The sequence below is a fragment of the Mirounga leonina genome, unplaced genomic scaffold (assembly GCF_011800145.1).
Source record: "Mirounga leonina isolate KUSES-001 unplaced genomic scaffold, KU_Mleo_1.0 Mir_168, whole genome shotgun sequence".
Lineage (NCBI taxonomy): Eukaryota > Metazoa > Chordata > Mammalia > Carnivora > Phocidae > Mirounga > Mirounga leonina.
The window spans coordinates 16,638,080-16,665,683 of record NW_023270426.1 but is presented as its reverse complement, the minus strand read 5'-3'; the positions used below and the strand labels follow the sequence as shown (position 1 = coordinate 16,665,683).

Below are 27,604 nucleotides of genomic sequence, written 5' to 3'. Positions count from 1 at the left end.
TTCAGTATACCAACTTCCTCTGTGAGCCTGGGGCCACTCTTCAAGCTCAAGTTTACTCAACTACACACTAGAAAGTTCCAGGTGATGCACATGGAAAAGAAGTATGCACAGCAATGCGATGCTGTTTTCAGAACACCTTGAGGCAGTCAGCAGAAACATAATAGGTGGATTCCATATTGGAATCATATTTGACCACGTCAAGGACAGAAGCATTTTTGTTTGAGTTTTATCTCTTCAGACTCTAGCTGAATAAAGCCTATCCTGTGTATAGATTCATTGCTCTCTCTATCCCTGGAAAATTTACTACAAGGACTGTCTTTCAAAGCCCTGGATCAGTAACATTTTTCTTATGGCTGCCATCATATTTACTGATCACTCACACAGATCCCCTTCTTTCTGGACACTCTCTTCCCTCTTAATATCATCCTCTACATTTTCCTATGTAAGATTTTTGAGATTTTGCCTTTTTAAGTCACCCTTACCACAAAAACTTGCCAAGCCTGTTGAGTATGAGAGGATAGATATCTTTGTCCAATATTGTAAAAGTCGGCAGCCTCTTATTTAAAAGAGAAATGGGAGTGTCACAACCTCAGTTTTCATCTACGGGTCTCACTGTTCTTTCAGGACCTTGGCCAGCACCTGCTCAAAAACCCTCCACCCCTTGCCAGTGAATTGTGCTAACAACCATAATTACTAGAAAAATGACTTAGATGTAATTGTGCAGTTGGGGTATATATGAGCAAGAACATTTGAAGTCTTATTTTTCAGGGACGAGTTATCTCATCCTTGTCTTCTATTCCTTTGTTACTCTAAGTGTGTAGTATGTTGGACTAGAAGCATCAGCATCCCCTGGGTGTCTGTAAGACATGGAGACTCTCAGGGCTCATCAGAATCTAAATTTTGAAAAGATTTCTAGATGGTTACTATGCACAGTAGCCAACAGTCTGGTGACTGATGGAAAAGTAATGACGATGGTATTTTATGATCCAAAACCAAGGGTCTGACAATGGGGGAAAATGTTTAACATAGGCCCTATTGGAAAAATCCTGATGGTATGCTTGGTGTGGGTAGGAACCGCCCCTACAGACCCTGTGCAGGTTGGTACTGGGCCAGGTGTGTCTCTTTAGCTTTTGTAAGAATCAGATGTAAAACAAAGACCCAGCAGAGGTTGGCCTGTCTTTTCCCCAGAACTTTTTTTAATCATCAGTGCTTGCCTGTGACAAATGCCCATCTAAAGGTATATTGCTCTCCTTCCATAATCCCCCACTTTGACAGCGGAGGGATTTTTACATGGCCCAGAGCACCTTCAGTGCTGAAACTGATCTAGACACTGACAAATGCCATATTGCTTTGGTGTTCTAGGGCATGTAGGGGCACCTCTGCCCTGCAATCATATCAAGCTCATCGATGTCGAGGAACTGAACTATTGGACCTGCAAAGGAGAGGGAGAGGTAAATTTAGGACCTTAGCTATTTATGTCTCTGGATGCCACATAGAGTGAGTAAAAGAAATAAAAAATGGAATTGTTTTCCTTTCACCCTCCCTGTAAAGTCACTTTAAATTACCAATTAACTTGACTCCATTGAATTCAGCATTTCTTCTCCTGCTTACGAAGCAACCAGCCTCCAAGGATGGGACTGGGCTGGTCTATTCCTTTGTTACTCTAAGTGTGTAGTATGTGGACTAGAAGCATCAGCATCCCCTGGGTGTCTGTAAGACATGGAGACTCTCAGGGCTCATCAGAATCTAAATTTTGAAAAGATTTCTAGAGGGTTACTATGCACATTAGCCAACAGTCTGGTGACTGATGGAAAGATTTGAAATTTGAAGATTTTCAAGATTTTAAATTCCCAAACTTTTGCGGCACCTGGGTGGCTCAGTCAGTTAAGCATCCAGGTCATGATCTCAGGGTCGTGAGATTGAGCCCCGAATCAGGCTCTGCACTCAGTGGGGAGTCTGCTAGAGATTCTCTCCTCCCTCTCTGTCTCCCCCTCCCCCTGCTCATGCTCTCTCTCTCAAATAAATAAATCTTAAAAAAAAAAAAAAAAAGAAATTCGTAAACTTAAAAAAAAAAAATCCATTTTTTCTCTAACTGACGTGGCCTGCTACTAGGTATGTGTCCCAGCAGAAGCAGGACCCTTGCAGCTAGGCCAGAAGAGGGGCATAGAGCTGGCCTGTACTTGCTCACTCCGTGGGAGTCGATGGGCACACTGCCCTGTCATGACGCAGGGGGCTCAAGCATCTCTGGTGGAATCAGCCAGCCATCAATACCTGAGGAGACCCCATCCAGTGTCACAAAGCAGGAGCCTGGGGGTGCGGTGAGGTGGGGGGCCAGGGCAGGGAGGAAACATGGCCAGGGCAGAAGATGCTCGTTGAGAGAAGCAGGAGACTGTTCAGTCCGCTGGTGGCCCTTCCTGTGCTCTGTCTCCATCCCTGCTGTTTCCACAGCGTATTTCTGGAGGGATAGGATGCCTTCTCCTACACACGCCTTGTGACAGCCCCGCATCGGGATTCCTCATGCTGTGGGCTGACAGAAACCCCGTGTTTGTCCCTACAGATATGCGTGAGAGGACCAAATGTGTTCAAAGGTTACTTGAAAGATCCAAGCAGAACAAAGGAAGCCCTGGACAGTGACGGCTGGCTTCACACTGGGGACATTGGGAAGTGGCTGCCGGTGCGTAGGTTTGCAGCTGTGGCCCCTCCCCGCATTCTCGCGGTGGGAGGGTGTATAACCCGACTCATTTCTGAGGCAGAATTCTTCTCCACATCTTCCCTGATAATTAGCCATTCAGGAACAACTGCGAGGCGGGTGGGGATAGGGAGGTTCTCCCTTATCTTGCCCCCAGAGCTTTCTTGTCCATCCTCCTGATAAAGGTGATAGAGATCTTTATGGGAGGGCAGAGCTGGAGTTTGAGACCTCTCCTTACTTTATCCCTTTCCCAACAGAGATCTACTGGTGCTGTGGGGTCTGATGGGTGGAGTCCAAAGGGCAGGAAGCTCATAGCTCCGGGAGGTCTGAGAAAGGCAGGGCCTAGGGACCCACAGACCCTGGCCCCTCGCTGAGAGGTGGCACTGAGCAGTGGGAGAAGCTTGCAGCCAGGTGGGAGGGTGTCTGAGTTCCTTGGCTCTGCTAGCAGTTGCTGAGACCTTGCCCAAAGCCTCATCCATCTCTGGGGCTCCTGGTTGACTTTCTTGTGGAATAAGAGAGTAAGGCTACATGATACTCTTTGGCTGTGGCCCCCAACTTTTAACCAGACCCAGTTATTGTGCCTCTCTCTGTCATTTGTAAAATGGGGCTAATAACACTGATTACCTCTACGGTGGTTTTGAAGAATAAACTTAATAAAGTTATACCTGTAAAGCAGTTGGCACAATGCCAGGCACACAGGATATGCTTAGATAAAAACTATGATCAGAAAACGGCTTTGTTGCTGGAACCGAGAGCCCCTTGCCTGATGCAGCCCACCCCAGGAACCTCCCCTGTGTCTTTGCGAAGTTGCTAAGGTTTGGGGTGGACGTTCTGAAATGTAGAGTCTTGTTGGGCATGTGAATGATGCTGAGCCTTCCAGTGGTCCTGTGGGCTGGTGCGCAGATTCGCCCCTGCTTGAATCTGTGTCCTTCCTGGAGAAGCCCTCATTCCCGTAGCAGACACAGATGCATCCCTGGTGTGTGCCCTGGGCCAGGGACTCTGCTCAGGGAAGAGATGTCAATGTGATGTGCAATGTGATGGGCATAAGTGGAAGGCCACACTTGCCTGGAGAGAGGCAGAGGATGACAGGCGCCTACTGGAGTCTTAGGAATTGAGTCATGTTCGGAGGGGAGAGGAGAGGGTGGGGAGGATGGTCAGGGCAGGAGCGAGAGCACATGCTAAGTAGAGAGACAGAGAGGTGTGAGGTCAGTGGTTCTCCCTGAGGCCCCCCAGGTGTGGAGGAGAGAGGCTGGGGGAGCAGCAGGGCCTGCAGGCCGTCAGAGGGCAGATTGTCCCCTCGGCTAAGGAAGCCTTGGCTCAGAGCCCCTCACTGGCATGGGCCCCCCGCCAAGCCTCTGCACTTCATTTTATATTATTTTTCTTAAAGAGGGAGGGCCTCAAAATTGGAAAAACCTTGAAGTTCCATAGAACCTTGGATCTGGTACTGATTCCCTCTAAGTTGGGTGCAACCACCCACCTTGCAGGCGGTTGGGAGAAGCAAGTAAACTAATTCATGTGGAGACCTAGTGCTGCGCATACACTAAGAGCCCAAGACAGCTGGTAGGTGGTCTGGTGGTGTCCATTTTTTTTAATTATTAATGTTTTGAAAGAGTATTAGGTAGATTAAGGAAAAGGTACAAACTTCTCATCCAGAAAGACCTAACTGAAATCCTGGTTCCCCTGCCTTCTAGCTGTGTGGCTTTGGAGGAAGTAACCAAATTCTCTAACCCTCATTTTCATCATCTGTGAAATGGAAGTGACAATGCCCCGCTCAGGGGGTGCCATGAAGGTCAAAGAAGTCAGTGTAGGGGAAGTGCCTGAGGTCCAGTCTGGGTTTTGAACAAAACAGGGCCTGTTCGTTTTTCTTTTCCGGAGACTTTGCTCCCCTTTGGCCAATCAAACAGATGGAGGAGGGATAGAGTGTATGCAGAAGTCTGGTCAGGAAGTGGTTTTGATGGTGAAGGAGGTGGGTGTGGGAAGGATTTGTGATTGAGGACAATGAGCCTGACGGCCAGAAGTTCCAGGAGAGGCAAACAGCAAGGCCATCTCCAAGTTTGGGGCTTGGGGCTGGAATAGGCATGAGGAGGACAATGATGGGCTTCCTGAGTGGCCTGTTGCATCCTGCAGGGCGAACGGTCTGGTTTCTAAAGCATCCTGAGTGTTAAGTCCTGGGTCTGGAATTCAGTGAAAAGGTTTGGCTGGACGCTTAGGCAGACGTGGGAGTGGCCAATGAAGAAATAAATGGAGCTGATTTCAAGGAACGCTATCAGTGGAGGTGAAGAAAGTACAACATTCAAGGGTTGAGCCAAAGGAAAGAGACACACCAATTCCCCTAAGAAACTCAAAAAGGTCAAAGGGAGTCGAGGTCTGTAGGGGTTCTAGAGGCCAGGAGCACAAGCACTCACTGCCCAAGAGGTAGCCTGCCTGCTGCAGAGGTCCTGGAGGGGTGAGGACTCCTAATCCCATCTGGTCTGTCAGGGAGAAGTCACTGGGGGCCTCTGCCAAGCTCTGCTGTTTGCTGGGGGATGGAGAGGCCATTCTTTGGGAGTGGAGGCCATAGCTGGGCAGAGAGGCCTAAGCATTGTCCAAGGGAGTGAATTTGAGGATGGTGGTGAGAAAAGAGGCAGCCTGGGTGAGAGGGGAAGGTAGGCGAGCCTTCTGAGGAGGAGGACACCTGTTGCTGGGCATGAGGGTGGCAGGTGTGGGAGTGGGGAGTGGGGGGGCGAGGGCGGGGTAAGTGCTGGGAAGAGAGGACAGTGGGCACTCAGGGTCCAGCAGATCTTGAGAGCCATCAACCCGTGGTGCATGGCGGCCCTCTCTGACCACACAGGGGCTGTGTAAGAGCAGAGGCCTCAGGCGGAGGAGCAGATCCAGGTGGGGTGTGTGTTTGGGGGGGGGAATGGGGCAGGGGGGAGGGGCTATGGCACTGACGAGGGAGGGGCTTAGGCTCAAGAATGCTATCTTTTCCTGAAGCTTTGTTCAACTCCACAGGCAGGGACTCTTAAAATTATTGATCGGAAGAAGCACATATTTAAACTTGCTCAGGGAGAATATGTTGCACCCGAGAAGATTGAGAACATCTACATCCGGAGTGAGCCTGTGGCACAAATCTATGTCCATGGGGACAGTTTAAAGGTGAGTCTCCTGTGCTTCAGCCCTCCCACGCATACTGGGCCTGCTGAAAAATCTAGGGTTATTGGGGAATAATTTCCTCAGTATTTGGTATTCGATCATAGTGGTAAACATTGATTTCCAATGAGACACCGGTATTCTTCTGTATATGAAATCGTGAGAGAAAATTCCTTTTAAAGGAGAAATCTTACTGGCTTATAGTTTGATAAATTGCAACTAGGTGAAAAAGTTGCTTGAAATAGTGGTAATGAACATTCCCACTACTTTTAACTTATGTTCCATCTACTTCCAAGAGGGATATAGGATTTATGCTCTTTAGATTTTGAAATATGCAAATGAACTCTACAGATAAATGGGTACAATATTGCAAATAATGTTACTGATGATAACATAGCTCTCTCTCTATATATATAACTAATATATTGAGCTAATAATATATATATGTATTGAGCTAATGTATTCAGCTAATGTTAACATAGTTAAGATTCAATTATTGGAGAGGATTTATATTTATTCTGCTTTCAACATCATTTAGACTTGAAGTCGGAAAGATCACTGTGAATATATTCTGTGCTATCATTGCATTCATTAAGCAAATATTATTAAAGAAAATGCTTTAAAAACTTAAAACGGAGCTCTTCATGAATGGGGACCATATTAATAAAACAATTTCAAAATAGTCTAGGAAACCTTGAGAAATATATGTGTTTGAGTTCGTAGAATTGTTTGGCTGGCATCTTAAAGGTGTCCTCCTTTAGGATTGGCATGAGAATCAAACGGTACTGATTCTTAATCTCCTTAAGCTTACACTTTATTAATTTTTTTTACAAAGTTAAGGAACTATATCAGAAAATAAACAGTTAAGAATGTGTGCTATATTGGTGGGAATGTTTCGTAACATAAGCATATACTTATTTTTAGAAAAGGATGGGATCAGAATACCAGGAGGTTATTTTTAATGCTGGACCACAAATAACCACTTTAAAAGCTTTTGTCTTGACTGCGTTTTCCTTTGGTTGGGATTGCAGGCCTTTTTGGTGGGTGTTGTCGTGCCTGACCCTGAAGTCATGCCCTCTTGGGCCCAGAAGAGAGGAATTGAAGGGTCATATGAAGAGCTCTGTGCAAATAAGGTCTGTACCTTGGTTGCTGGACCTCCTGATGCTACTGGGTAATGGGAGGGCAGAAACCCAGTAAAGCAGTGGAATTTGAACATGCAGGGACATTTCTAACTTTATTTTATAAGTGGTAGAAATCCTAAACCAGAGGTTCATCTTTTTGTTATTGTTGTTGAAGGAATGCAGATTTCTTCTTAGAAAGTTTGATTAACTATTGAACTGTTGGTGGGAGACATCACAGAAAGCTCATCCAGCCCTGCTGTCCTGCAGCTTGCAGTCAAGTCCAGAGAGGGAGGTGGCTGACCCAAGGCCACACAGCTGACACAGCTGGTTAACAGCACTGTCAGGTGTGAGTATAGGCCTTCTGACTTGCTGGCCTTGCTCTTTCCAAACGTGAGGTGGCTTTTGTATATACTGGACTTAGACAGTCATGGAGTTGAGAAAAAAATAACACCTTCCTGCTTAGAGCTTTAGCCACTCAGGCATGTGTAGGGTCCTGTGGAAGAGATCTCTGTGCTCTGGCTCAGCATCACCTCGTCCAGGCACATGGTCCATTTTTCAGCAGCACCCATGGACCTGAGCACTCCCTCTGGGTCCTGGGCTCTTCTGGGGGTGACAGCGTCCCTGGGACTCACCGGGCTGACCAGAGAGCCACTTTAAAAAATGGAGTGGTCCTGGGCGCCTGGGTGGCTCGGTTGGTTAGGCCACTGCCTTCGGCTCAGGTCATGATCCTGGAGTCACTGGATCGAGTCCCGCATCAGACTCCCTGCTGAGCAGGGAGCTTCTCCCTCTGACCCTCCCCCTTCTCATGCTCTCTCTCTCTCTCAAATAAATAAATAAAATCTTAAAAAAAAAAAAATGGAGTGGTCCCTTAGCCTGTTCGTGGTCACTCCTTTGTTCATGCCTGGCACTCGCTTGCCTCAGGAGAGGTGGTGAATGTGTGCTGCCTGGGAGTGTCAGCCCCAGGGAGGGGGTGGAGGTGAGGGTGGGGTGGGGGTTGGCCCAACCACCAGTTGTACTTTGCTCAAGACTCACCGTTTCCTCTACCTCCATTTTGAAATGTGTTTTTGCCTTGTCATTTTTCCTCTATGGTCCCATTCAGGAGCTGAAAAAAGCCATTTTGGAAGATATGGTGAGGTTAGGAAAACAGAGTGGACTCCATTCGTTTGAACAGGTAAATATTCCCTTCCCCATACTTGTTACAACCCTTCATGCAGTGCTGAAAATTACACTCACCCAAGGTGACCCTGACCTAGATTCTCCACCCCCCGCATGCTCTGGCCGTCGGCCGGGCTGTGTGCTAACAGACCCCTGCAGGCTTCCAAACCGACTCTGCAGCAGCCTGCGTTCTGCGCTAAATAGTTCGTACGTCGAGTGAGACCATGCTTGTTGTCCTTGAAATCACAGACGTTCATAAATTTGAAATATTACCCTAGCTGTCACAGGCAGAGCGTGTGTGCGCATGGTTGGCCTGTCTCCAGGCTGCCTACAGTACTCAAGACCACAGTCCTCTCTTATTTTTATTTTTATGGGGACTGTCTTCTTGGCTACAGCAGGCGAGCTGGCTTGCTAGGACATCGGAAAGATCGTGCTCCTCGGGGCCAGTGATCTGTCAGCCCAGAGTGTCTACCACAAAGAGGAGGAAACACAGAATGTGTTGGGAGGTGACACAGCAAGCGGTCCTCTCAGACTCTTATCTTTGCAAGTTCTTACTGTAACTGAGTTCAGAAGCACCCTTGGTCCTACTTACCTACGTCCTTTATACGTCCTCTTCGGTCAAAAATTCAAAAAGAAAAATTCTTCAAGTAGAGACATAGAAATGCTCCGATTTTTAAAGATTTTCCAGCGTGTCTTTAACATAATCATTTTTAATAAAATTGTGTTTCTCCACTAGCGTTCCCAAATATAGTGTTAGTGTTAGGGATCTGCAGGGTTTTTAAGAATTTTAAATTTTGTGTGTTCATTTTGATGACGTGAAAACATTTTAAAACCAGTTTCAAATGTAAAGCTCTTACAGCAAGTATTTGCGATTGAGAAACCACTTCCACAGAGTCAGACTTTAATTTCTTAAGTTTCAAACTGATGAAATCTAAACATAGTTTCAGAATTGTTTTCTTTTGAAATAGATCTTTCTATTAATCTAGTTTGAGAAACACTACTTTACCCTCATCTGTCAGCATCTATGGCAAAAAAAGGCTTGGATGAATAAAATTTTCATTTAAAAAAATTATAAAATCAGAGGCCTTCAGGCAAGTTATATTTATCTTTCTGAATGAAAGTTCATTTCTGGCATCATTATTTAAATTTCTTTTAGGACTGACTTCATTGTCCTTCCATTAAGAGGAGCTGTGTGAGTGGATCATATGAGGATGTAGAGCAGGGACCACAAATGGGTGGTCCGAGACCCATTTGTTCTGGGCCTGTGTGTTCCTCTGAATGGGGAACTAGGGGCTCTGGGTGCTTTGCTTAAGCAGGTTAGTTCCTGCCACTAGCTTGTGATTCCTGAGGCTGGCACTCCCCCTGCTGGGGTCGGGATGCATTGACCTGCCCCAGGACACGGAGAATCTTAGCATTTAGATGCTACGCAAAGATTACGCTGAAAAGCGGACCTTTGGTAAAGTTTCAGGTGTTAACCATTGCTCAAATTAGACCATTACTGAGAGGAGAGGTAGTCTTGCCTTCCCATGCCCCTTAAGCAGTTTCTGCTCTAATAATCGGCCCTCACCGTGGTAACCTCAAATACAGGGAAGTCATGCGGGCATCCCAAAGGCCTGAGTTTTATTGCCAAGCGTGTCACCTCTTCATTTTCTCTGTTCTCATTTTCCTCTTTGTTGGTCTGTGCATCCTCCACCACAAGCAGTGTGTGCCCTCAGCTGAGCACAGGAGAGCAAAAACCAGGCCTCATGCCTGAGGAGGGTGTGTTCCCACTCGTGTTCCGAAGATCAATATAAATTATTTAAGTTAATCCACAGTCCATTGTCAGCTTGCCCTTTTCCCTTTTCCTCAAAAATGAGTCATCAGTTAAGGCTTAACACTAATTATTTTGAAAACCACGCAAACACAAATAGATATCCAAGCCTAAGGTTTAAATCATTCACCAAAAGCTTTAGGAGTTCAGGCTCACTGGGCAGGGTTGATCTGAATTAACATTTGAACTAGATAAAAAAATTAATGTGATTTAATTTCCAGAAACAATTTCCTAGAACAAGGCCAATCATTATTAATTTATGGAGATTTTTGGAAGATATATTTTAATGAATAGATAGGAAGCATTTAAAATAACTCTATCAATAATTAAAATGTGTAGGTACCTGGGAAGTTTTTGAGCATACTTAGCCATGATTTACCCATTTTCTTGGCATTTATATGTCTTATTAGTTTGTATAGACAATACCAAGTGACCTTTGACACTTGATAGATTTTTAAAATTCTGATGTGAATCTCTCACTAAAATATGTTATTGTGTTCCCTGTCACGGAAATGAATACTTACCTAACCAACTGGCCTTTAAATCAGACGTGGAAAAAAAAAAAAAAAGAAATGAATTGAGCATTTGTCTAATTACAGTGGGTTTTGTTTTTACTTTATCTCTTCAGTCCTAAATTATTCACTCTGTGTTTATTATCTCTCAGCAATATTATGTGTTTCATTCAGTAATACCATTGAAAACTTAGAATACCATGTTTCTTCAGAATTATGAAAAGTTTTATGCTTTAATGAGTTGGCATAAATTGAAATTTTTTAGGTATTTTAATCCAATACAATATTTAAATGTTACAGTATTTCTAAACTAAAAAAAAAAACAAAACCCTATGGAATCACTATTCAGTGGCAAGAGTGTAGTTTCAGAAAGGAAGCTAACATTTAGCATTTCCTTCCTTAACAAAAATTTTGCTTATTGGGGCACCTGGGTGGCTCAGTCAGTTGAGAGGCCCAGGTTATGATCTCAGGGTCCTGGGATCAAGCCCCGTGCTCAGCAGGAGTCTGGTTGGGGATTCTCTCCCCCTTCCTCTTCCTTTATAAGAAGGAACCCCCGCGCCCCGCTCATGGGTGTGCGCATGCCTGCACACACTCTTTCTCTCAAATGAAGGGATAAATCTTAAAAAAAATTTTTTTGCTTGTCACAAATTGGAAAGCGAGTCTCACGTTGTGTTAGGCCTAAAGGGAGAATAAAGATTTTCATTCCTTTTTTTTTTTTCCACCCCACAAATCAACAGTTTGGTTTTATTAGAAAATATGAAATTATCGAAAATGAAAATTGGTTTTAACATTGGTTTACTTCTAAAAAAAAAAAAAACCTCTAAGTTTGGGACCCATAGTTAAGGTCAGTATTAGTTAAAGAACTGGTTTGACCCATTTTTTTTTTCCCCACTTACTGACTGGACTTTTAGTGACTCAGGCGGTTTGTATAGGTATTTTCATGGAAGAATTCAAACAGACCCAGAGCTGTAGGTCAGACTGATGAGCTGGGCACCATATGCCTTGGCTTCCTGCAAGGCTGTATTTAGTGCCACTCCCTCTCCTCAAGCAGAGACTATTTGGTGGTGAGCCACAGTGAACTGCAGATGCCCCCGTCAGCCTTTAGGCTCACTGTGAAATCTACCTGTTGGTTCAGTCCTTTGTTCCTAAGATCATAACGTTTTCTTCTGTAGTCTGTTGAGCATCTAAATAGCGTTCCATAGCTCTCCCTATGAAATTCACCTTCCCTGTACTTTATTGTTTGTAACAATAAAGTGCCACCGCTAGATTTTCAAAGGTGCTCACCCCAAGCCTCTGTACTGAACACAACTCTCGTCCCAGTTACACTTTGTGCCCCACAGGCTGGGAGGAGCTCAGATGAGCTGAAACCCAGGCAGCAGATACGATATCATGGCATTTGCTTCTCCTTTTACAATTATATTACTAATTGCATTTACAGAAGAAGGTTGGCGAGGTCATTTGCCCTTACCAAAAGTCTTTATGTGGTACCATTTCTATCAGAAGAGAGCTTTAGAAAAAAAAAAAAGTTAGGGAAATTAGCACTGTCAATTTTCAGCTTTTCATTTTATGACCGTAAACGTGAGTTACTAAGTTAATTCACAGTATCTAAGATTAAGTTTGATTCAGATTGTGTTCATGTTTTCTTTAAGCTAATTAGTTTTGTTGTCAAGTGGTGATTTCCAAACTTCTTTAAGCAGCAGAGCTTAGATGGCATCTTATCTGAAAAGTCGAGCTTGCACACAACATCGGAGCGGTGCTGCGCTGGTGGGGTTGGGGCTGGAACCAGAGCCTCTCTCCCCCCAACCCCCCAACGCAACCATGTCACTTCATCCCTCCTCCACCCCACCTCCACACACCTCTGCTTCTCCACAACCTCATCCCTTCCCCACATCTACACGTGCCTCCACCACCCCAGCACCCCCAGCAGTGACCCCTGCAGAACCCCTACTTCTCAGTGTGCTGTGTCTGAAAATGTCTCCCTTGAGACCTGTTTCCAGTGACTTTTGGGTCCCCTAGAATAGTTTATGTTTAATAAAAACAAATTAAGAAAAAAAAACATATTCTAGAGGGTACAAAAAAATGGCAGCCCTATTCCTTACCATAGCCTTGCTTATTTGAATATCAAGAACACTGAAGGAGTTTTCAAGCAAAACATTTTTTACAAGAAACTTAAGTAATTTTGAAAATTTGACAATACCCCTTTTTAGCCAAGAACCTCAGATTTCCATCAATGTATATCAGATATCCAAGTAGAAATCCTTTGTGTGTGAAGTAAAGTTGAGGCAGCTAACTATAATGCGAGCTCTAGTTTTAGCCTAACGTTCCCTCCTCACCTCTCCTCCACACACTCGAATCCTTAAAATGTTGTCCTTTTTATAGCGAAAGTGAACCCTTCATTTGAACAAATGTCTAAGAGACAAAATGAATCTGATTTATTAATGCTGTGCTCATTTGAAAACTTTCACATTTTTAAATTACAAGCATGGGTTTAAAAATGCCAGGAGTCGTTAGAATTTTTCTTTATGGATTTTTAGGAAGTTGGAAGTAGAGCTGTTTTAGGAGTCTTCTTTGTATAATGAGTTTTCGATCTGAATAATGAAGAGTTTTCAGAGCAAAGAGTTCTTTGCTGTCTCAAAAAGCCCACCTCACAGGACACAAGACTGTTAACATCAGAGGTTTTGAAAACAATCACTGACGTACTGAACATTTTGCAACTATTTGCAAACACGGATTTTTTCCCCATTTTTTCTTATTGTGGTAATATACGCATAACATAAAATTTATCATCTTAACCATTTTTAAGTGCACAGTCTAGTAGTATTGGATGTATTTGTAATGTTGTGCAGTCATCACCATCATCCATCCCATAACTCTTCTCATCTTGTAAACGTGAAACTCTGTCCCCATTAAACAATAACTCCCAACCACCCCCCCAAACCCAGCCTCTGGCAACCACCATTTTACTCTCTGTCTCTGTGACTTTGATTACTCTAAGTGCTTCATATCAGTGTAATCATACCGTATTTATCTTTTTGTGACTGGCTTATTTCATTTAGCCTAATGTTCTCAAGTTTCATCCATGTTATAGCACATGTCAGAACTTCCTTCCCTTTTAGAACGAGTAATATTCCACATTTTGCTTATCCATCTGTCAGTGGACATTTGGATTGCTTCCATGTCTTGGCGGCTATGAACAATGCTGCTATGAACATGGATGTACAAGTGTCTTTTCCAGATCTTGCTTTCAGTTCTTTTGGGTATATACCCAGAAGTGCAATTGCTGGGTCATATGGTAGTTCTATTTTTAATTCTTTGAGGAACTGCCACACTGTTTTCCACAGTGACTGCATCATTTTACGTTCCCATCAACAGTGCCCAAGGGTTCAAATTCCTCCACATCCTCACCAATGCTTGTTATTTTCTTTTTTTTTTTTTTTGGATAATAGCCATCCTAATGGGTGTGAGGGGGTACATAAATTGATTTTTGAAATAAATCATTTCCTGATTGTGTCCATTGATTTTATGAACGGTTCTTATATGACAGTAGCATCTGACAAAGTGACCTCTCATTCTTGTCCTCCTGGCTCTTGTAACCCACACTCCAGTTCCTTTCTACTCGCCAAGTCGCTCCTCTGTCTCAAGCCCAGGCTGCTGCTCTGTCCTGCATACTGATACCAATATATCCAGTATTAACCACTTGGTTGTCTCGGAAGCATTTCAGACTTTAACACAAATACTTGATCTTCCCTCCTCCGAAGAATCTTCTCACTCCTCCAGTTTTTCTGTTCAAGCAGAAACCTAGAGCTCTTCTTATTATCTCTCTCTCTCTACCACTTACACAAGCAAATTGTAAGTCCTATCCTTTCTATCCCCCAAATCAATTTCTATCTCCAGAGCCAAGTTTTATAGCCCAAGTCACCCTCAGTCTTGTCTCTTGGCTGGTCTTGCAGTTTCCACTTTAACCTCACTTCAGTCCATCCTTAGCACAGTAGTTTTTCCGAAGAGCCATTCTGTCTCTCACTGCTTAAAAGCTGTTCAAAGAATCATGTCCAAACTCCCTGCTTTGGCATATTAATCCTTTATAACTTGGCCCCGGTGTGTCTCTCCAGTCCCATCGCTTTCTTCTCCATCTGTGCCATATGCTCAGCCTACACATGGAATGTCTCAAATGTGCTTTGGCACATGGTACTTCTACCTAGAGCACCCTCCTCTCCTTGGGCCATTTAGGAGCCACTCCTCCTTCCCCTTGCTGTCTTCACTGGGCTACAGCTGACTCATCCTTCAGAGTCAACTCAGGCATCTCTTTTCAATGAACCCTCCCCAAGCCTGGGGTGGGTGCTGTCAGAAATGCATTCAGCTCTAACAGAAAAGCCGCAGTGTCTTAAACACTTGGGTGTGTTTTTGTGTTTTTTCTCACATAAGGATAGGCAGTCCAAGGAAGATACAGGTCCTCAAAGGCCTAGTCTCTACCTGTCTTTCCACTCTCCATTCTTAGTATGTTGGCTTATCACAAGTTGGCCACTACAACTTTGGACATTGTCCATAATCAAGGAAGGAAAAAAGGAGAGTGGGTGGAGATAGATATGTCTGAACCTTTTATTATGAAGGCAAAAACTTTCCCTTCTCACTAGCCAAAAATAGATCTCATGACTGTCCCCTAGCTGCAGGGGTGGCTGGGAAATCAGGCAAGATGATTGTCATGGTTGGCATGGAACATTTTGGCCCCAAACCGAATCCCAGCAGGGAAAAAGTCAGGAGTGGGTATTGGCAAAGCAACGGATTCTGCCTGAGAAAGGTGACCTTCTCTGTGCTTGTCCCTATAGTAGCAATATCATATTGTCACTACAAGGTCATATAGCAGCATCTGTCATTAGATTATAAATCCAGGTGGGCAGGGACTGTGTCTTGTTATTCTTTGTATCCCTAATGCCTGACACATACCTGATACAAAGGAGTTGCTCAATAAATATCAATTACACAGAACAACAGATGAATGTATATGTGTATTTAACATGTATATTTTGAATTAATTTTCTAAACGTCCATGACAGTTGACCATTGAACAACACAAGTTTGAAATGGAGGAGTCCACTTAGACATGACTTTTTTTTCTTCCAATAAATATAGTATAGTACTGTAAATGTATTTTCTCTTCCTTATGATGTTCTTTTTTTCTTTATGATTTTCTTTCTAACATTTTCTTTTCTCTAGCTTACTTTATTGTAAGAATACGGTATATAATATGTATAACATGCAAAATATGTGTTGATTATCAACTATTTATGTTATTGGTAAAACTTCCAGTTAATAGCAGGCTATTAGTAGTTAAGTTCAGGGAGAGTCAAAAGTTACACACGAATTTTTTTTTTAAAGATTTTATTTATTTATTTGACAGAGAGAGACACAGCGAGAGAGGGGACACAAGCAGAGGGAGTGGGAGAGGGGGAAGCAGGCTTCCCGCAGAGTGGGGAGCCCGATGCAGGGCTCGATCCCAGCACCCTGGGAACATGACCTGAGCCGAAGGCAGACGCTTAACGACTGAGCCACCCAGGCACCCCTAAACACAAATTTTCAATTGCTCCCCTAACCCCGTTGTTGTTCAAGGGTCAACTGTACATACCTAGGGAGTAGTTAGGATTTGGTGCACTTCTTACTGGTGCTACCTGGGCTTTTCTGCCAGAAGATTCTGAGAAAGGGTTTGTTGTTTCAGTTTCAAAATTGCATTTTGGACTTTGAATAATACACATGTAAGGACAAATGACACGAATGTTTAGCAAATGGTATTTGTAGTCACATTGTGTCTCTGTGCCTCAGGTCCATGAGAGTTTTATTTTTCAGAAGTGTAATAAAAAATTGTTATTAAAAAGTCCCTTGCAGCAATTCATAACCCTGTTGGCTATTTAATGATTTGGGTCTATTATCTCAATAAAATCATTTAATTTAGACCCAGCTGTCAGTCAGGACACAATCTCTCGGAAGCAGTATCACTGAAAGATTAAACTCAAACCCAGGTCATGAACTTCTCATGGGATCGTCAGTGACCCTTGCAGATGGAGCCCCACGTGGGAGGAATCTGCCCAGGCCCTCCTAGTTAATTCAGCTACCTCTGGTTCTCATTTCCGCATTTTGTAGAGGTACTTTGCATGAGGGGGCCTAGGATCTGCCTCATAGAAACAGGAAGTGTGCAACCGTACTCCTGATCCCGCCATGCCTCCTCCCAGTAGATGTGATAGAAGCCACGGTAGGACTTTTTTTTTTTTTTTAATGTAGACTTATCACGTCCCCCCAAGACTTTATATGCCTCCTATGAATTGCAACACCATCCATGTGTCCATTCCAAATCAGAAGCTGGGAGTCCTGGAGGCTGCCTCCCTCTTTACTACTGAATGGTTCTTAGAACTGCTTACTTGTATCTGTCTCTGCCACTGCTCTAAGTGTAGGTAGGTCCTTATCTCGTCTCCCATGGATTGGCCAGATCCTTCCGATTGGTTTCCCTGTTTCTTATCTTAATGTTCTCAAAAAAAGTTTTCACATTTCTCTTGGACAGATCTTTCTAAAATGTGTATTCAGCCATGTCACTGCCCTGAATAAGAACTTTCACAGCCTTCCTACTGACCTCAGCCTGAAGTTGGAGCTCCTCTATCAATGGTCACATCGACCACTTTGGCTCCATCCCTTACCCCATTTCCCTCCTACTTCATGTAACTACAACCAGATTCCCCTTGGATTTCCTTTCTCACTCCCATAGCTTTGTTCTTGGGGTTGCCTCTGCCTAGAATGCCCTCCACCACCCACCTCTCCTCCTTTGCTGGTTAACTCTCACTTGTTCTTTAACACTCACCTAATTTGGGAAGGCTTCCCCCTCCCGCTCCTCCTTCTCCCCTACCATACTGCATTCGGCACCTGTCACTCTGTGCGGACCACACTGGCTGACAATCGCTCTATGTCTGCTCTGCTGGATGCCAGTGGGCACCCCCTGTGGGCAAGGGCACTCATGATTCTTCTCTGCGTCCTCAGTGCCTGGCACAGAATAAGCAGCCAGTTCATTTCTGTTGATTGGCTAAATGAAGAAATAGGAAGGGGAAAAGGTGGCTTGCAGACATGTTAAATAGGCTGAAATGTTTATTAATATAAATCTGACTTTTAAATGAGCATAGTGTTTCTGTATCAATATGTCTATTCTTATATGCCTGTTTACTTTTATCATGTGTGCTGTAAATGCTATGTTATATTCCTGATAAAGACGTATTCTGCATTTGGTTTTTAGGTTAAAGCCATTCACATCCACTCTGACATGTTCTCAGTTCAGAATGGCTTGCTGACACCAACACTAAAGGCTAAGAGACCTGAGCTGAGAGAGTACTTCAAAAAACAAATAGAAGAGCTTTACTCAATCTCCATGTGAAGTTCAAGGAAAGTTCTTCTCAGTATAATGGACTGTGTAGCAATACTATAGTTACTCTTGAAAGTAATGAATCAGAATGATGCAGCCGAAAGTGAATAAGCACGTGACCTTATGATTGAGCCTTTTCCTGTCCCAAGAGGTCTTTAACAATATTTTCTCTATCATCACTGAGTACACTTTATTTTTATTAAAATGATATTGTAACAAGCTGCTAAAAATATCACAGATGGCAATGTAAAAATCAAGACTTTTCTCAAGGACTGTGTACCACTAAAAGTAATATATTCTCAATGTTCACAGAACTCCTATTAAACATAAAGGAAAAATATAACTGATATACTGTACTTAATTATTTGTGGAATAGTAACCAGATACAGCAAATATCTAGGCAATGTGGACTACCTCATTCAATAACTGATTGTCAAAATCACAGTTAAATCAGACTTAAAAATTAAAACTATGTCTACAGAATCATGCTAAAACAAGACATAATGCACATTCTACGTAAGTTCAGAGTCTTTATACATGACAATTTTTACTGATGTGAACAAGTTTTCCCACTCATTTTTACTTTTATTCATGAAAAATGCAAGTTCAGATATTCTTGAAACAAGTGTTATATTTATATAACATTTTACGAAGATCTCTCAATACATTTTCTCATTTATTAAACTCATTAAAATATTCAGGAACTATCTAGAAAAAAATGTATAGCGACTTCAAGGATAATATGTGTATATCCATGGACTTCTTACACATGTATTTTAAAAGATGTCTGTGATGAATGGACCTTTGGGGGAGACTTGGGAAAAGAAACCCAGAATTATTTCTCAGGATAGGCAGCGATTAATGTACCTATGTTCCTTGCTGGGTTCTTCAGGCCTTCCATTCTCAATATGTCCATGCCAGGCCTGGGAAACCCAATATGGCTATAATCCTGAATAAGGGGAGGAGGGAATGTTATTTCCAAAGAAAATAGGTTTTCTACAACTTAATTTTGAAGAACCTCTTCAAAATACCCCTAGAAGACTTTTTAAGTCCATCATAGATAAATATCTCATAGGGCATAATTCCATTCATAAAATCTTTACATGCTTCTAAGCTTACCCATGGAAACCTCCTTTCTTGCATTATGTGTTTAGATACTTCTTGCACCTGAGTGCCGACAATCACATATAATTAAAGCCCAGCATGGACAGCAGTTAAGTTCCAAGCTACAGACTGTGCATCTGCAGAAGGAACCGTCCCTAGGCAAGTGTCATCTTCTGTAGAGACAGGACTCTGCAAGCAGACATGGGGGTAGTGCTCATAGTCCCGAAGTTCCTCTCTGCTGGAGCAACTCCAAGCTGTAAATAAATGCTATTGGTTTAAAAAAAAATGCATTATCACACAGGCCTACTGGATGAATCTGCATCAGTGATTATACACTTATATTTCAGTCTTGGCAAAAGTGGATCACACCTTCATTTGATGCATTTATCCAATTTTTACATATTCCTTTGGTATATTCTTTCTGCAGACCCTCTACTTATAAATCTGACTTTTAGTATATGTGCTAGTTCAGTGCATATTAACTTTTAAAGGCAGTTCTGAAAAAACAAATTCTAAATATGTCCAAGGCCACATCTATATAGCATTAATTTTTTATATTTAATATGTTTGACTAATTAAAAGAGAAAATCATTACCTGAATTAGATATTCATACTATTTTAAATAAGGCAAGTAGTAGCTTCACATCTGAAGAAAATGAAGCCACTTCCCATTGTCTTTCCACTCAACCAAAATTTCATAGTTGTCTTTTGTTTCCAAAAGGATTTTGGACAATGTAACATAAGCAAATAATTTAAAACTTATATTGATTCTATTTATACCTCACTGTAGTTAGATATGATTGATCATGGACAGCTTAAGCGTTTCTTCTTTTTCTCACTTTAAAGATCTTCATGTGTCTTCTGGCCTTCCTGATCTGTGTGAAAAGCATCACACTTGGGCCAATAAATAGGTTACAGCAGGTGTGCTGAGAAAAGTAAACAGTTGGCGCTAAATATACTGTAGGTACATTTATCTATTCCTCTGTTTAAGTCTGCTGAATTTCTTAATAAAGGAGAAATAAAACAATATGTGTTAATAGAAAAATCTCTCTTGCTTCAGATCTCCCAACTTCATTTTGGGGGAAAAATTTTGTATTTCTCTAATGAATATAGAAAAAGGCTATGTACTTATGGCGTTCACATTTATAGTGGACATCAGATCTGATGTAAATCTAGAGGTATAACAGAGATCAATTACAGAAAACATGTTCCAAAATGTTTGGCCTTTTATCTGTTTTTCATTCAAATGTAAATTAGTAACGTAATTAGTAATATAAATTAGTAATTTTCACATTTTGCAAACTAATCCTGTGTATATTTTAAAATAAGATATACACCAATTTTTTTTCCTTTTGCCATGAAAGATATCTTTATATTGTATTGTAATTCCCCTCCAGGAGAGAGAGAAACTGAGGTGTGGCGTGGAGGCCTAGTTCCACATTTAGGAACTCACAAACTCACAAGTCCAGGAAATAAACATACATGTTTCCCTCATATGTGCAAGTCAACCTTTCATTCTAAGTAAAACTGCTAGCATGAGGAAAAATAGGACTTTCCACTGCAATTTTTATAGTCAGGTAATGTTTCAGCAGCTTGAAGGTAGCGCTTAATTTGGTTGTATTACCCATCAACGAACTGCTCATCTTTTATTTTTTCTGCAGTAAAGAAAATGAATTATTCTTTATTTTCCAAATGTATAAAGCACAAAGGTGATATAGTTATTTCGAATACAAAATACTATGAAATGAATGTAAACAATGGAAAAATGTATTTTTTGCATGAAAACAGACTACTTAATGAACTTGCTTCATATCTCAGGAAAAAAAGAATGAATAATCATATATAAAATTGATAAATTATATGTTGAATTAAGTTGCTATATTTTCTTGCCTGTTTTTATTTTAAGGAAGCATAAACATGAAAAGGAAAACAATCCTGATAGTCTGAATTTTTTCTCAAGTATGCACACAGTCCTTTCTGTGATTCTACAATTAACTGCAGTGAGAATGGGATTAGCATTTAAGCGAGGACAAAGCCCTAAAGGAGGAACTCTTGACTTAGAACAATGAATGGTCCTAACCCAGAGGCAATAGATAAATACCTGGAATACAAGCATTTCTAAACCTTGTCCCAAACTGAAAAGGTTTTATTGAGGTGACAGTGGCTTTTAGACATTCACTTGATTGATTAATTTTCCTTGTTAAGTCATCGCAACAATTGCATGGGGCAGAGGGAAATGGATATTTTTTGAAGAACTGCTTATTCTCCTTTCAGTTTTTAAAAATTGAGGAGATTAAAAATTACCTTTTAAATATGCATAAAAGTATCTTAACTGTAATTATATTTTTAGTTGCTTTGTTACAATAGCATGCCTATGAAATATAAAATGCATTTATGAAAACTTTTGTAAAAAAATAAAGATTTTTCATTTCTCAAAGTTGCTTATAATTACTATTTTATATATTTATATAGCATAATCCCCTGATGTTAGCATATTAATAGTCATTGATAATCATAAACATTATATCAAGCTTTGTCACACTAGTCAGCATACTCTGCATTCTCTTTAAGGATCCTCAAACTCCAGAGATTTACAGTCCCCACCCAGAGACTCTCCTTTGCTCTGCACACTTCCTTTTACCAAATGTGTCCTGAATTTAAGTCATTTTTATACTTTTAAAAGAACAAATAACTGTATTCAAATTTTCCATTGTGATGCCCCTTAAACAGTACTTCTATAATGTCTTTTACCCACATACAAGCTAATGGTTACACTTTCTTAAAATGGTATATTCTGCCATGCCTCAGTTACGCAGACTGCCTTCTCTATAGATTTGCTATTGTCCACCCCTCTGTTCTCACAGCTGTTAGTACAGTTGGGGCCATTCTCATCTCTTGTCTGGAATATTACCATTCTTTCTTAATTAGTCTTCCTGTTTCCACCCCAGCTTCCTTAAATTTCACCATCCACATTTCAGTCAGTGTGATCTTTCTAAATTGAAAATCTGGTCATGCCACTCTCCTGATTAATATTCCTTCGAAGACTTCCCACAGTTTCCAGGATAAAGTTCTGACTCCCTGGTTCAGCACACAAGGCCTAGCATCTCTTCTCTTGCCCTTCCCCCTTGGAGCCTTGGCTCCAGTCATACCAACGACTTTATGTAGTGTCCTAAAAGCATCATGCTCTTCTGTGCCTCCATGTGCACATATGGTCCCCTTTTCATAGAATGCCATAACCTTTAATCCCCCTGCTAACTTCCACCGTGCAGCTCTTAAAACAGCTCAACTATCCTTTTATCTTAGAAGATTCCCTCTGCCCCACTCCCACTCACACTGTGAGTTGCTTGAGGTTGTAGCCCCAGTGCCGAAGGTCTGGTCCATAGTGGATGCTCAAGAATATCCATTTAGGGGCGCCTGGGTGGCTCAGTTGGCTAAGCATTTGCCTTCGGCTCAGGTCATGATCCCAGGGTCCTGGGATGGAGCCCCACATCGAGCTCCATGCTCAGCTGGGAGTCAGCTTCTCCCTCTCCTCCCTGCTTGTGCTTTCGCTCACTCTCTTTGTCTCTCTCTCTCTGAAATAATTAAATAAATAAAATCTTTTTTAAAAAATCAATATCCATTTAATGAAAAATCTCCTTGGTTCTTTTTTATGCATTCATGCATAATGTTCATATGCATTAAGATTGCAATACCTGCAGATACGTTTCATCTATCACTGTGGTTTTTTTCATTCTTGTCAAGTAAGGAAAAATAAAAACAAACTGATTTTCAGTTGTACCTTGAAACCTATGGATAGAACCATAAACAAAACTGCTCAGTGGGTCAGTCACTCCATAAAAAGGCATACAGAAAGATTTCCTCTGGGATCTGGGGAATCCTAAAGCCACAAACAGGCTTTGAAAATATTAAAAAAAAAAAAAAAATTTCCTCCGAAATCTCTTCAAAATTTGGAATTTGTTTTCCCATGGAAGTTTGCAACTCCATAACTGCTCCAAACCTAGTCAAACCCATCACATGGCTGAACTGAAACAGTGATAGCAGAATTCTGAGTTTAGATATGGAAGGAGTGCAAAGGGAGATGGGAGAAGTTCAGTTTAACACTCATGGATGAATGCTTGCACTGGCATTTGTGTATTTGGGGACAGAATGGGGGGAGACAGATAACTGAATTGAGATGTGTCTGCCCTACCTCATCCTTTTGTATGGGACACATTTCCTTCCCTTTTATAGCCTGGTTCTGGGTGAAGCTTTAAACAGACCAAGTCTGTTTGTAGTCTCTTTCATCCCCTTGCTACCAAGGGCTTCGAACTCCTTTCCTTGCTCCCCCACCCCCTGCCCAACCATGTGTTAGGAGGAACGGGGTCATGACAAACACACTAGCCAAATGTCAGCTGACTCCTGCCACCTATGCCTATCATCTGTCATAATGAACGTCCCTAGGCTGCAGTTTCCTCAGCTGCAGAATGAGGAGGCAACTGGACTATCTCCAAGGACCTCTTTTGGCTCAAGAAATCATTCCAAAGTTTTTCCAGTTTTGAAACCCTATGTATTAACTCCCATAAATCTTTACTTGATGGCATTTCAGTAAACGCAGACCAGTAGAGTGAGACAGACCTCTATAGGGCCACCAAAGTACAGATCAGCTTTTGCTTTACGCTGCTTTCCTTTTTCATTGTTTCTTCCATTTCTAGGTGTAGGGCATGGAAGAACCCAGACCTCCCACAGGTCATTTAAGAACTCCAAGTTTTTTTCACAACAGCCCCCAAAGGGAGAGAGGAGAGCCTGGAGACCTGACTTGTAAACTAGAGACTGCCTGTCAGCATATTATGGATATAACTAAAGAAAGGAGGTTGAAATATGATCATTGCTTTGTATTGCAACAACACAATGAGATCCCAGACTGAAGAACCATTTCTAACACACCTCTGTATCCCCAGGACCTACCACAATATCTAATACAGACTAAGGTGCTGAGTAAGTATTGATTCAGGGACTCAAAGCACTGTATCTAATTAGGTAAGAATACCCACCTTCTGTTCTTTACAAAGCTAAGTTTTAATGATTACTTATATATATTGAATCAACTGTCATGACTTTCTATGAGGCTATTCTAAATTTAAAAAAATTTAGAGTGATTTCATTATGAAAATATTGTGGCTATATGTATGCTATAGTCACACATACAATATTGGAGCATCACAAGAAAAGTCTTCGAGTTTTTGTAATTTTATCTCTACAAATGCATTTTTTAATGTTGTGAAATGTTTTTTTTAAAAATAGGAAGATGGTTATTATGTGCACAATATGTTTATCAGATGCAGCCAGATGGTTCAACCACAGTGTACGGAGAGAGGGAGGTCATTCCTACATTCCTGCAATGATGCAGATCAAGTGAACTGAGCCCCAAGACGGTAGGAGGTAAGAAATTCTCTACCTTGACCATAAGGCTGCCCAGATGTCCAGGAGATAGCTCCTGGGCAGGGGCGAAGGGATTCCACTATCCTTAAGAAAAAATATCCCGAAACCAAGATCTTCGAATGCTCAGACTCTCAAATACCACGGCCCCGGGACTGAAGCTCATTGCTCAGGAGGATATTCTCTGCTGGTTTAACGTACTTTCGTTCCTGTCTGATCTTCCCGCACTGAGTCAGGTGACGCCCCGCCGCCCCTGTCCCCCTGTCGCCTCCCCTGCTAGATTCCCTATGTTCGGACCCCAAAACTCCATTACCAAGGATTAAATGCAATGTTATGAGAGGGGCTGAGCCATCAGTAGCGTGCACGTGACGGGCCCATCACACTAAAGAAAAAATGAAAGCAAAGGAGCAACCTCCTGGACAACGAAAAGACTTCTCCCCCATTAGCTTCCCTGCAGGTGAGAAACACGTGAGTCTGCGCCACGGGTCAGGCAACCACGCGTGCCCACTGCCAAATACCCGGACGCCACACCTCCAGGAGGGCGGGGGCCTTCTTCAAGGGGGCGGAGCATCTTCCTCGTTATTCCGCTTCCCAGAAGCCATCGCGCAGCTTGGTGGAGATAAAAAAAAAAGGGCGGGAGCGCACCGGGAGGCTCCAGTCAGTCAGGCGTTGGCGCTGTGGGCCTTTATCTTTTCTTCCCCCGCCTCCTGCCGTTCTGCTCCGCAGGCAGCTACGTTGCCAGGACGCTGGCGCACTCAGACTGTAGCTTGTTTCCTCAGGAAGGCGAAGAGACAGGCTGTGGAGGCCCAAGAGGTCCCCGAGGCCGTGGGGGTGGGGTGGCAATGTGGTCACTACGGGTCTATACCCGCAAGAAGCGGGCCGGCCAGAGGCTCAACCTAACCCCGACGCCGGACCTGGGCCCCACGGCGAAGGCAGAGGCCCCCCCAGGTCCAGGCAGAAGGCACGCTGCGCACTGTAAGGCCCGACTGGCAAGCCTGTGGAGCAGGCCCAGGGTGGGCGAGCGAAGTTGCGGGGGTGGGGGGGTGGGGTGACTAGGCCTCGGCCCAGGGACACCCGAGCGCGGCAAGGCGGCCTCCAGGGCGTTGCCCTGAAATATGCCGTCCTCTCTTAGGCCTGAAAGGAAACGCGCACCGTTTGCAGAAGATCTCAGAGAAAGCAGAGTGCAGTGGGCAGGGAGTTAGCGGCTCTAGGCCACCGAGGTGCGTAAGCCGCCAGTGCCAAGCCCATGCCTTCTGCCCCCTCCAAACTTCAGTCCTCCTCTTTCGCCTATAGCCTCTCCTTCTAAGAGTCAAGGAAGAAAATAAGTGTAATACTATTTACGATTTGGCTCCTGTTGGGACATAGACCCAGAAATTTGACTTAAGAAAGATTTATTTATTTAAAAGATTTATTTATTTGAGAGAGAGGGAGAGAGAGAGACTCCCAAGCTGACTCCCTGGGGAGCGCGGAGCCCCAGGGGCTTGATCTAGGACCCATGAGATCACGACCTCAGCCGAAATCTTTAGTGGGAGCTCAAATGACTGAGCCACCCAGGTGCCTCTGGAAATATTTATTTAAAAAATTTTTTTAAAAGAGCAGTTTTGCCAACTTGCCAACTCACTTGCCTAAAAGCAAGTGAGATAAATCCTTCAGGAAAGCATTCGTAGCACCAGCGAATATTGGTACAATTAACCCACTGGAGTCTTTACTTTTTCCTAATGATGTCCCCAAATAGCCTTTAAGATTCTGAACAGTGTGAACTGTGAACGGAGATGTGGAGAGCCAAATCCAGACCATGCAAATTAATTGCTTTGTTTGTTTGTTAGCCCTCGGTTAAGAGTTACAGGACAGGAAAGCCTGCAAGAAAATAGCACTAATGAAGAGACCCCGGATGAGAAGATAGCTCCATTGAGTGTATGTATATTTCTCTTGCGGACCTTGGATATACTTAAAGCAGAGACCGATGGTAACTGATGTGCCTCCAGATTAAAGTGTAATAAGGATTTTGTTCAATAGCTACATAGCTTCCTAGCGTTTTTGTAAACATTGGTGTTTTCTCTTTAGACAGGGTCTGGAATTTCTAATTCTGGTGGATTCATAGTCATATTTTTTTTGTTTTTAATTTCCGTTGACAAAAATTTGAGAAATGCCCGTTACTCACTAATTTTCTATGAAACAAGTATCTGTAAGTTTTTCTTAGTAACTCCCTTACGTATAGTAGCACTTAAACCATTTTAAAGCCATTTTCATTCTCATTTGAATTTCCATTAACTAGAAAGTGTTCATTACCATAGAATATTATATAACTTCTTGACCTACTCTATTTAATATGGATTCTGTACAATATTTTATTTATTTTTTATTTATTTATTTTTTTTTAAAGATTTTATTTATTTATTTGAGAGAGAGAGAATGAAAGACAGCATGAGAGGGGGGAGGGTCAGAGGGAGAAGCAGACCCCCCGCCGAGCAGGGAGCCCGATGCGGGACTCGATCCCAGGACCCTGGGATCATGACCTGAGCCAAAGGCAGTCGCTTAACCAACCCAGGCGCCCCTCTGTACAATATTTTAAAGATACATAGTAATTTGGAGAAACTCAGATTTTAAAAATTGCTTGTGACTCATCTACCATTAGCATTAAGTAGTCATGTTCCAGAGCTTTAGCTTACATATCTCTCTAAAACATGTGTTTTGGGGGTGGGCAGTTTGAACAAAAGGCATTTTTTTAAAATGCTTTACCCAGATTTTAACAGTGTTATGTGTTCCTTGTAGATTATACCAAAAAAAAAAAAAAAAAAGTGTTTAAAAGGTTTCTTCTAATTTTTTTGTATTTCTTTACATTCCTTCTTTCTGTGCCCTTTTTTTCAGTTTAGAGATTGTTATCTTATTGTATATTCCTCTAACATTAAATGGCCTTCAAAAATATGATTTTTAGTGTCTAAATAGTGCTTTGTCTTATAGATAAATATACTGTAATTTATATAACTATTTTCCTGTGGTTGGAGGATTGAGATTGGATCATGTTTAAAGTTTGATTCATGTTGGCCACTTGGCACCATTTTACCTGATACTTTAAAAGTACATATATTTTATTGAACACTACATCTGAAACTAATGATGTACTATATGTTGGCTAATTGAATTTAAATTTAAAAAAAGGAAAAAAATACATATATTTGATAGATGAAAAGTAGCATTTATTTGATACTGCATTTCTCTGAATGCTAGTAAAGTTTATACTTTTTTTTCCTCATTTTATTGGCCATTTGTGTTTCT

At 42.2% G+C, this 27,604-nt stretch overlaps 2 protein-coding genes across 6 annotated transcripts in view; both read left to right on the top strand.

Annotated features, from left to right (window-relative positions):
* ACSL6 (acyl-CoA synthetase long chain family member 6) overlaps window positions 1-25,306 on the top strand; it is a 65,628-nt gene extending 40,322 nt beyond the window's left edge. For 3 of the 5 annotated variants that reach the window (XM_035014071.1, XM_035014074.1, XM_035014073.1), the window contains exons 16-21: window positions 1,363-1,451; window positions 2,558-2,674; window positions 5,681-5,824; window positions 6,850-6,951; window positions 8,039-8,110; window positions 17,684-18,152. In XM_035014071.1, the coding sequence (XP_034869962.1) occupies window positions 1,363-1,451; window positions 2,558-2,674; window positions 5,681-5,824; window positions 6,850-6,951; window positions 8,039-8,110; window positions 17,684-17,821 (662 nt within the window). In that variant the 3' untranslated portion in view covers window positions 17,822-18,152. Of the gene's footprint in view, window positions 1-1,362; window positions 1,452-2,557; window positions 2,675-5,680; window positions 5,825-6,849; window positions 6,952-8,038; window positions 8,111-17,683; window positions 18,153-23,604; window positions 23,888-24,228 lie in introns of those variants that run through there. The other 2 variants (XR_004680874.1, XR_004680873.1) reach the window with 2 other exon arrangements.
* Window positions 25,171-27,604, top strand: part of MEIKIN (meiotic kinetochore factor) — a 107,283-nt gene continuing 104,849 nt past the window's right edge. The window contains exons 1-3 of the mRNA XM_035015037.1: window positions 25,171-25,260; window positions 25,385-25,548; window positions 26,155-26,242. Of these exons, the coding sequence (XP_034870928.1) occupies window positions 25,171-25,260; window positions 25,385-25,548; window positions 26,155-26,242 (342 nt within the window). The remainder of the gene's footprint in view (window positions 25,261-25,384; window positions 25,549-26,154; window positions 26,243-27,604) is intronic.